Source organism: Aedes albopictus, chromosome 3 (genome assembly GCF_035046485.1).
Source record: "Aedes albopictus strain Foshan chromosome 3, AalbF5, whole genome shotgun sequence".
In the NCBI taxonomy this organism is placed as follows: domain Eukaryota; kingdom Metazoa; phylum Arthropoda; class Insecta; order Diptera; family Culicidae; genus Aedes; species Aedes albopictus.
Genome location: NC_085138.1, coordinates 222,629,297 through 222,639,986, shown reverse-complemented (window position 1 = coordinate 222,639,986; position 10,690 = coordinate 222,629,297). Strand labels below are relative to the sequence as shown.

Below are 10,690 nucleotides of genomic sequence, written 5' to 3'. Positions count from 1 at the left end.
GGAACAAAGCATGCTTCTCAGAATTTTGTGGAAATTGCTGAAAGTTTCAGAAAAAATGAACGTTCTGGAATGTTCTGAAATATTGAACTACTTTAATTTTCGAGGACTTTCCGGAAGTTCTCGCACCCTCAGCATAATTTTGCTAAATACCCGCGAGTTTACTGCTCGGCTGTATGCACTCCGGACATTCATTCACGATGGCTGAAATAAAATGAAAAATTCGCAATTCCTTAGAAGCTTCTAGAAGTTTCTTACCATTTCAGGGTTTGGAACCCTGTAACAGTATACTTTCTGGCGTTTTTCATTTCTGAATACATGATTGTATGCCTTCTGATATATTGCTGAGTGAAATGTTTCGCATTCTCTGCATTCTCCTGTGAGTATCAGGAGATGAAATCGAAGACTTATGAACATTCTCTAACATTCTTCGTAGGAATGAAACCAGTAACATGCATGTTCGAGTATTTTTCACAAATTATAGAATATTTAAAATCTTTCTGTATAGAATTCAGGGAGGGTGCAGGCACGTCAAACTCGAACAAATTACGCCTACCTAACATGCATCGAGCGGGCCTTCCCAAACAACACAATGCGATTTCGCGGGCCAGCCCCATCGACAAAACAAACCGATTTCCAAGCAGGATTCGACCAGGCTTCTGGTCGCGTTGCCAGTCACACTAACACACTCGCAAAAGATGAGCAGTAGGCCTACCTCGCCGCATGCGGGTCCCCTGATAGAATTCGGAGAAGTTTTTGGAGCCTTACATGGCAAAGAGATTAAGTACATAGGAAATTTCTTGAACACTTCAGAGGAACAAATTCTTCTTCTTCTTGGCGTAACGTCCTCACTGGGACAAAGCCTGCTTCTCAGCTTAGTGTTCTATGAGCACTTCCACAGTTATTAACTGAGAACTTCCTCTGCCAATGACCATTTTGCATGCGTATATCGTGTGGCAGGCACGAAGATACTCTATGCCCAAGGAAGTCAAGGAAATTTCCTTTACGAAAAGATCCTGGACCGACCGGGAATCGAACCCGTCACCCTCAGCATGGTCATGCTGAATACCCGTGCGTTTACCGCCTCGGCTATATGGGCCCTAGAGGAACAAATATGGTTGCTGAATAAAGTTGTAGATAAGCAAAAAATGCATACAAACATTTTTAAGCCATCGTCACATTTCTCGGGATTGTGAAAACGTGGCTAGCCACGTCGGGTCAGCTAGTAGTTTAATAATATTCGTATTATAATTGCTTTGTCGTATTTTTTTACGATACAGTGAATAACGAGAAACGAGAATAAGAAAGTTAGAATTCCAAAATAACATTGTGGGCAAAGGAAGCGCAGCGGACGAACCGACCACAGACACCGAAGCGGACACGAGAACCGGAACGTGGAACAATCGGACAAAGAAAATGAATAAAAACGAGAGCTACTCTTTAGCACGTTTAATAACAACAAAAGTCGCGTTACAATGAATAGCGGAAACGGAATTTATTTTGCAGCAGTTGCCGCTCTGGTTTTCTACTGTCAAAGTTCGTCGGCCCACTGTTAGTATGATGGATGGGCCATGGTGTGGTTAAGGTGCATCGGTGCAGCATCCCACACTCCTCCTCAATGATGACCTTAGCCATCAACTAGTCCAAACTGTCCCAGCAGTTGCCGGAACTTGGTCCCTCCAAGAGGCTTGGTTAGTGCGTCCGCCGTCATCTCTTCCGAAGGGCGGTACTCGAGATTCACTTCTCCTCGCTCACATTGATCCTTAATGAAGTGCCGCCTGGTGTCAATGTGCTTTGAACGTTTAGATGTTCGCTCTGCCTGCACGAAACTGAGGCAGCTTTGATTGTCGTCGTATACAGTCGTCGGACCGGCAGGCTTCTCCCCCAGATCGGTCATTAATCGCCGCAGCCAAAACAGCTCTTGGCAAGCATCGCTGAGGGCGACATATTCAGCCTCCATTGAGGAAAGGCTGACGCAGGACTGCTTGCGGCTCGTCCAGACAATGGAGCCGCTTCCGAAGAGAAACACGAAGCCTGTTGTTGATCGCCTACTTTCCTGGTCGCCGGCCCAGTCCGCGTCGGAGTAGCCGGTGAGCTTCCAGCCATCTCCGGGACCGAACACTAGCCGCATCTCCTTTGTTCCCTTGAGGTACTTGACTATACGCCTGGCTGCCTTCCAGTCCATGTCCGTTGGTGCACTCACTCTGCGGCCCAGTATTGAGACACTGACTGCCACATCCGGACGAGCAGTAACGGCCACATAGAGGAGCGCACCCAGTAAACTCCTGTACTGCGTCGTGTCGTCGAAAGGTTGACCAAGAACATCCGCTTTCATATAGCCGGCCTCCATCGGCGTCTTCGCAGTTTTGCAATCGTCGAGTCCGAAACGCTTGACGAGTGCCTCGATATAGCTGGTAAGCTGCATACTGTAGATTCCTTTTTCACAACGAATGTTGAAACCCAGGAAGTACTTCACCGCTCCGAGATTTGTCACGTCCAACACTTTCGCCAGAGCTTCGTACACCTCCGCTATAATCGCCGGGCTGCGGCATCCCACCAGCATATCGTCGACATACACCAATAACAGCACCCTGTCCTGACCATGTCCGCGCGTGTACAAGCAGTAGTCCGACTGGCATTGCCGGAAACCCATCTTCACTAGAACCGCATGAAGCGCCCGGTTCCAGCAACGCGCCGATTGCTTGAGGCCATAAATACTCTTTTGTAGTTTGCAAACATACTCCTCCTTTCCCGCTGCGACGTATCCTGGGGCTTGGCGCATATAGATATCCTCCTCAACTATTCCGTGAAGATATGCGGTTCGCACATCAAAGTGACTCAGGTGCATATTGTTCTTCGATGCTACCGCTAGCATTGCTCGCAGCGTCTCGTGCCGCGTCACCGGAGCAAAGACTTCGCAGTAATCCACTCCCCAGCGCTGGCTAAAGCCTTGAGCCACAAGCCTGGCTTTGTGCTTGACAATCCGGCCTGCTTCGTCCCGCTTCAGTTGAAACACCCAACGTGACCCGACGGCTTTCCTCCCATCTGGCAATTTTGCAAGCGTCCACGTTGCATTCTGCGCATGCGACTGCATCTCTGCATCCATCGCTTGTTTCCAATCCTCGTTGCGCAGTGCTTCACGGTAATCGGTGGGTTCCATTCCAGTTTCGACCGCAACTCCAACGACGAAATCTTCCAATCGGCTCGGCAGTACTCCTCGTGTACGCCGCTGCTCTCGCCGCAGTTCAGGCTCGTGAGGTGGTTCAGACTCGTTATCCGCAGTGTCCCATCCGTCCGATGACTCGCCGTCTTCCGGAGCTCCGCTTGCTACGGAATCTCCGTGGGATGTGTTTCCACCTTCCGTTGCCTCGCCGTCCTCAAGTACACCGCTGGCTTCGGGATCCCTCCAAATTGGAAGCTCGATATCGTTGAGTGAACCCTCGGGAATCAACTCCTTGTCATGTGGGCTAACTTGCTCGGATCCATCACCAAGTTCCATGAACCTGGCATCTCTGCTGATGGTCACGCGGTTCGTCTCGGGATCCAGGAACCGGTATCCCTTATGTTCGTCCGAGTAACCCACAAAGATTAGCTTAACCGCTTTCTGATCGAGCTTTGAGCGCTTTGAGGCTGGAATTTGTACGTATGCGGAGGATCCGAAAACCTTAATATGGGATAAATCGGGCTTCGAACCGCTCCATAGCTCAAAGGGGGTTTTGCCTATCACTCTAGATGGCAATCGGTTTTGCAAATAAACTGCGGTAAGCACAGCTTCCCCCCAGTACAATTTGTCCATACTGGCATCCGCCAGCATGCAGATCGCCATTTCTTGGATCGATCTATTTTTACGCTCAGCCACGCCATTTTGCTGAGGCGTATATGGCGTGGTGAACTGCGCTTTTATGCCCTCGGCCTCAAAAAATTCCCGCAATTCACGGTTCTGATATTCACCGCCGCCGTCGGAGCGAATAACGAGCGGCTTACGTCCGAACAAGTTCTGAACCCACCTCACGTACTGTTTGATTCTCCCTGCCGCCTCGCTTTTGTGTTTCAGGAGGAAAACAACAGTAAAGCGACTGTAATCGTCGATTAGAGTCATTAGGTATCGATTGCCAGATGGGGTAGTGGTCTCCATGGGCCCACAGAGGTCAGTGTGGACCAAGTCGAGGGGGCGTTTCGATTTGCGTTCGACCACTGGGGGAAAGGGCTTTCGAGAAAGTTTCCCCTTCAGACAACATTCACATGTCATTCGGACACCACAATCAGAAAGCTTAAATCCACTTACCAAGTCGTCGGCGTCCATCTTCTTGAGCACGTCGGGGTCACGATGGCCTACCCGGCGGTGCCAGGTGTGTTGACAGCGCTCGTGATGCCTTCCGGTTACCTTCAGCGAAGACTGCTGAACGCGCAGCCGATAGAGACTGCCTACCTTGTCCCCGATCACTACCGTTTCACCGATCGAGTTCTTGATGTCGCACTTCTTCGCACCGAAACACACAGTGAATCCCTTAGCAGCCAATCGGCTCACGGAGAGTAGTCCGCCGTCAAGGCCAGGCACAAAGAGCACGTCTTTTAGTGTTACCTCGACACGATTACCACTGCTGTTTTCACCGTACACTATACCGTCACCAATACCACTTGCTTTGGTTTTATTACCGTCCGCGAGAGTAACGGTCGACTCGAAATCGGTGCGCAACGACGAAAAGAAAGCGGAATCACTTGTCATATGGCTCGTGGCTCCGCTGTCGATCACCCAGCCTTCAGAGCCCTCAGCACTTGCCAAAAAACAGACTGCACCGCCCATTCCCTTGGCTTGTTTTGCCTTCTGGCCTTCACCATCTGATTTTCCACTTTTCTTCTTCCCGGAATCACTCGCATTTTTCTTCGCCAACCACTTCTTACACTCGGCCTTGAAATGACCCGCCTGCTTGCAGTAAAAGCAGATCTTCTTCTTTTCACTCACTGCATCCAACTTCAGGGCACGCATCTCGTGCGAGAGCGAGTCACTTCTCTGCAGCCGCTGGCGATACTCGTCGAGCAAACGCGTTTTGACCAACGCCACCGTCCAATCCTCATCGGCCCGGCTTTGCAGACTTTGCACCAGCGTGTGGTACGATGGTGGCACGCTGCGAAAAATCATCGCTATCTGCAAAGGCTCCTCGATGGTTTGACCGGCTGCCACTAACTTGTCAAAAAGATCTTCCATCTTCGAGAGATGCACTTCCATATCTTCCCCTTCTGACATATTAGCACTACACAACTGCCCGAGAAAGTACACTATGGTCGACATCGTCGCCTTTTCGTGGTGGTCGCGAAGAGCACGCCACATTTCCCTCGCACTGTCAGCATTTTTCACCAGCTTAAACTGGCTTTCCTCCAGAAAAAGCCCAATGTTCGCACGAGCTTTTCTGTCGGCCACTTTCCACTCATCGTCGATTTCGTCGTCTTCCGGCTTAGCCTCGCTAATAACCTCCCACAAGCCTTCCCGCTCCAGCAGCCATTCCATTCGCTGCTTCCAGGAGCACCAATTATTGGCGTTCAGCTTGGGGAAAGAAATTTTCGCACTTTCGGCCATCTTGCTCTTCTTTGCAGGCCACGCGCACACCAGCGAACCGATCAGAAATCACACACGACGAGACCCGCGATCTTTCTCACTATTTTCCCGACCGAAATCGTCACAATTTCCGCGTTCTCCGGACACTGGCGCCCATAACCTGTGGGCAAAGGAAGCGCAGCGGACGAACCGACCACAGACACCGAAGCGGACACGAGAACCGGAACGTGGAACAATCGGACAAAGAAAATGAATAAAAACGAGAGCTACTCTTTAGCACGTTTAATAACAACAAAAGTCGCGTTACAATGAATAGCGGAAACGGAATTTATTTTGCAGCAGTTGCCGCTCTGGTTTTCTACTGTCAAAGTTCGTCGGCCCACTGTTAGTATGATGGATGGGCCATGGTGTGGTTAAGGTGCATCGGTGCAGCATCCCACAAACATTACACTATTGTTGGTTGTTTACATCTTGAGATTTGTGCATTTTCTAAAGTTGTGGAGCAATATTAAACTGGGATTTTAGGACGTTTGTCCTTATTCTAATAGAAAACTTTACTGGTATCCCAGCTGGTATCCATATTGTGTATCCATATCTATGGATATCTATGGGTATCCATATTTACCGGCTATTTATAGTGTAATTGTATTCCTCCGGTCACTTTAGTCGAGTTCAGTAGGTCCTCAAAAGTAGCCGTTTTATAAAAAGAAGGATAAATCGATAAATGATCTCTAACAATTTTAGTAAATGTGCGATCTTGTGTGCGATTCCTCGAGGATTTGTTACCTATAGATATAGTATAGTATAGTAGTATACTACTCAATGATATTCGTTTTTGGACTTGATTATTTATTTTAAAAATAACTATATATTTATATTGAATTTTATTAATAAATAATATTTTATATATTTTATTTATTAAAGAATATTCTTTTCCATGCAGCACACGTGTAACAAATTTCTGTCACCCTTTAACAAATTTCTGGCAACACAGTCTTATGCGTGTTTTGTTTCAAAATATAAACACAGAAACAAAAGTGTTCTTTGTAAACGTAAATGTTTGTGTCAAAACCTTCTGATTACCGATATCGTTGATATCGCGGATATCTGTTTGTAACAAAATACCTGGCAAAATACTATAAAAATAGTCAATATTTTTTAACAACGATGGATTCCAGGAAGAATAAAAGATCATCAAGCAGTAAGGTAAGAACTCAATATCCACGATGAACATTTAACGTAAGTAGTAATATTGCTCGTTCAGAAAAATGTTTCCAAACAGGAATCCAAGGGTTCCGCAAGTAAACCACTTCCGGACGGAAGCGGATCTCAACCAAGAATCCTGCTGAAACCCAAGGAAAACGCTGATGTCCAGAAGAAGCCGGAACTCACAATCACGATTGCTACCAAAAACCCTCCTCCGGTGAAACCAGAACAGCAGCAACCTGCAGCCAAAGAAGCAGCTGCTATCAAGCAGAGACCAGTGCAGGAAATTCCACAAGCCATCACGATCGTGAACAGTATGGTCAAGTCGGTGAATCTGGTCAATGGCAACAATGCTCTGAACACGCACGCATTCGACTATCTGCATGAGAACAATTCGGATTTTTTTGTGATCGGCGCCATCGGTATGCAGGGATGCGGAAAATCTACCGTTCTGAATCTGTTGGCTGCGGAACCCACGGAGGAAGCCATTCGGCAAGCGGCCTTCCACGTTGGAGGTGGTGTGTTTCCTGTTGCGAGCGTTTTCAACCGCAATGAAGCGGCAGAGTTCGAGGATGGTATGAATAGTAGCATAAATATGGTAAAAAAAATGATATTAACATTTTGATCCCAGCAGAGATTCGAATGCATATCACAAAGGATCGGATAATTTTTCTGGACAGTGCGCCGGTGCTTTCCAACCGAGGAAACAAAGATTTTGTATTGAGCGAACTGGATGATATTCGACGGATTATCCTGTTGCTGAGTGCATGCCACATCCTCTTGGTTCTACAGGAAGATTACTTCAACATCAATTTCATAAGGTAAAATACATATGAACATATCTACCATGGTTAACCCTTATGTGGCCGACAGGGTACCCGGGTACCCAGAGCCCATTTAAAAAGTACGGTGTAGATAAAAGCAAAAAGTTTGTCAGACACATAACGGTTAAACTAACACTTCCGGAAATGTTACGGTTGATTGAATCAAAAACACAGTTGTTCCATACTTATGTCGTTTTCGTTTTTGCAGTGGTGCTACACCGGTGCAGCACTTTTGCACCGAAAGTGTTCGTTTTTGATTTTCGTGCTACACCGGTGTAGCACTTTTTCTGCACCGCTCAAGATAGTGCAGCACTCAAAAATTCGAGAGTGTAGCAGGTGCGCACCGTGTCCACCAATCAGCGTTTGCAAAGTTGTCAATATTTTGGTTTTTATTCACGCACACCAACGCAACTGCACCGAAAATGTTCGTGTTTTCAGTGGAAAGTGTAGCACGAAGCGGTGTAGCACCGCCGCAAAAACGAAAACGACATTAGTATAGATAGGGTATTGGTTCCCTTGTTAAGCATGTGGCTCCCATTTTCATCCTACGAAAAACAAAGGATTGAAGCGCTGTTTGTTTTGTTTCTTATTTTTGTATTTTTTGTTAGAAGTGAGCACCCATGAAAACAAAAAGAACGGAATCAATCGGTGCCGTAATCGCTTGTTTTCGAATGAGATGAAAATGGGAGCGTGAGATTACTGATGGAACACATACCCTAGTAGAGTAAACATAGATCCGCTAAGATGAATCCTTTGTATCCAAACGAACTGTCAAAATCTGTACCCAAACGAGCATGACGTCACGATTTGGACAACATCAATGGAACGCATGACGTCATATTCAATCGTCGCACTTTTGAAAATTACTACTCACACGCTTGAAACATTTTAGTCAGCGGTGTCCAGGGAGGGTGCAAGCACGTCAAACTCGAACAAACTACGCCTACCTAACATGCATCGAGCGGGCCTTCCCAAACAACACACTGCGATTTCGCGGGCCATCCCCATCGGCAAAACAAACCGATATCCAAGCAGGATTCGACCAGGCTTCAGGTCGCATTGCCAGTCGACACTAACACACTTGCAAAAGATCAGCAGTAGGCCTACCTTGCCGCTTGCGGGTCTCCTGGCGGTGTCCGCGGATCTATGTTTACTCTACTATCTATAATACTTAGTATTTCCCATATCCCTTTCGTGACGAACCAGCACAATTGTGCTGGTAAGCAATAACAGTTTTGCATATTTTTTTCAGCTGTTAAGCTGTTTTATGTAATGTAAACTGTTTTAATAATTGACCCATTATGTATACTTGCATATGTGCATTTAAACTTTGTATGTGAGATTTACCACAAGTTGAACAAAAACCGTAAAACATGAAAAAAAATATCTGTCGCATATTTATTCCCAAATGAGGAACAACAATTGTTGTTTTGTTGGGGAGTTCTGGGGAGTCAACAGTCAAAGTTTATTTTATTTCTCTTTTTTGCGCTCCGTCCCGAAGGGATATCAACTTTGAAGACCTTGTGCAGTTCAATTATTATCCAAATTAAGGGAGGAAGTATAGAATGTGGCTACAAAACGAACAAACGGTGTGGAGTAGAATAATTATATGTATGCAACGAGTTGCAAAATGAAGTTTTTTACAGCACGGGTCGTACATTTACCCAACGAGGCTTGTCTCTTCCTTACCTTCGCGGTACGCCTATTAGGAGTGACTTCGAATACATGAGCACTCTCTATTGGTTAGCGTTTCACCGCTACCGCTTCAAGTTGTCCTCTATCCCCTTTAAGCTTGAGTCCTAGCTAGTACTACATAGCTAGTACTACATACCCGTTGGACTTAAGCTCCCGGATTGGGTGGGGCCAACTCAACTTGCTGTTGGTCAGCTCGCCGTTTTCTCTGTAGTTCAAGTACGATTTGGGAGACCGTGGCAGTAACGAAATCCCACTTATCCGCCCCCGTACTCATCCTTTCAACAATGTTCTCCAGAGTGATATCTCTTCCGCATAGCTCCTGCATATTCAACCTTTGCTCCACGAAGCGTTGGCTTTCAAAGAGCACATCGTGGTAGTCTGCGCATTCTGGAAATGTGGGGGAGCCTTCTCACAGATACCACCTAAAAATAGAGTTAATAAACTATAGAGGTCGAATGTCGCTGCTGTTCCTTTTGTTCTCGCTTGCAAACATGCCGGGTATCTATCTGCCAAACTGCATACTTTTTCGCTTTGACACATTATTTGGAGGATGTTAGCTTTCTGAGAATATTTGGACACCCTATTTAATATCTTTACTACAATGAATTAATTACGTTACAGAAAAACGTGCACCGCCAGAGTATGAACAAAATGTGAGATTCGATTGTTGAGCTACATTACCTACATTTTATTTTAGATTATTACGATGTGCAGAAATGATGATCCAACGAGATCAGAAAGATACGCAATATTTGAATCCTCGGATAGTTTTCCTGAAGAACAAATGCAACCGCAATAGTTTTACGACACAAGAAAAGGCATTACACGAAACAATCTACAAGCAAATGTTGAAGGATACAAAGCTAAAAATCCACTCAAACGAGGATATCAAGGAGAAAATCAATGCAATGTATCTGCCCAAGCTGAGCTATGGTAAGCATCATAAAGATTTCATTTATAAAGATAACACATGTATTGTTTGATGTTTTAGATAATTTCTTGTTCACCGATGACGAAAGCAGTTTTTCCTGTGTTCTCAAATTGCGACAGCGTGTATTTATGACACCAACTCATGACGCGGTGGAAGGACGAGAGAATTTGACGGAAAAATCATGGTCGCAGATCGTACATCACGTATTGGAAGGCCACAACAATAACTACTTTTTGCGAAAGTATGAAAACCTCAAGGAGAAGTACAACTTGCACAATCACGTCAATGTGGTGGAAAATGCAGCGAAGGAGAAAAGTTATTTAAACTTTATAGATACTTAAATAAAGATGTTATTTAAGATGCAAGAATCTACCAATGTAATGCATTAATTAGCTTCAATTGATTTTTTATATCTTGTGTTGGCTCCGTAACACGGACTTTTATTAACTGCGTCGCCCTGTAATTGACCAAAGTTTTCTCACA

General features: G+C 45.7%; 1 protein-coding gene across 3 annotated transcripts; it reads left to right on the top strand.

Annotated features, from left to right (window-relative positions):
• Nucleotides 1–6,568: 6,568 nt before the first annotated feature.
• On the top strand, nt 6,569–10,588 carry LOC109424523 (nonsense-mediated mRNA decay factor SMG9). Of its 3 annotated transcripts, none has more exons than XM_019699695.3 (5): nt 6,569–6,757; nt 6,834–7,332; nt 7,389–7,578; nt 9,974–10,209; nt 10,268–10,588. In XM_019699695.3, the coding sequence occupies exons 1-5, from the start codon at nt 6,719–6,721 to the stop codon at nt 10,546–10,548; spliced, it is 1,245 nt and encodes a 414-aa protein (XP_019555240.3). In that variant the 5' UTR covers nt 6,569–6,718; the 3' UTR covers nt 10,549–10,588. The 3 variants fall into 3 exon arrangements, with proteins under 3 accessions (XP_019555240.3, XP_019555237.3, XP_019555239.3); XM_019699692.3 differs by having other exon boundaries at nt 6,572–6,757; nt 6,816–7,332; XM_019699694.3 differs by having other exon boundaries at nt 6,574–6,757; nt 6,816–7,332; nt 7,392–7,578.
• Nucleotides 10,589–10,690: the final 102 nt, after the last annotated feature.

What these genes read in the sequence shown, in the direction of transcription:
- LOC109424523 (XM_019699692.3), top strand. Translation starts at nt 6,719, where the DNA reads ATGGATTCCAGGAAGAATAAAAGATCATCAAGCAGTAAG. An exon ending in AAAGATCATCAAGCAGTAAG is followed by an intron (nt 6,758 to 6,815) that starts GTAAGAACTCAA and finishes TTGCTCGTTCAG; the next exon opens with AAAAATGTTTCCAAACAGGA. An exon ending in TTCAACATCAATTTCATAAG is followed by an intron (nt 7,579 to 9,973) that starts GTAAAATACATA and finishes ATTTTATTTTAG; the next exon opens with ATTATTACGATGTGCAGAAA.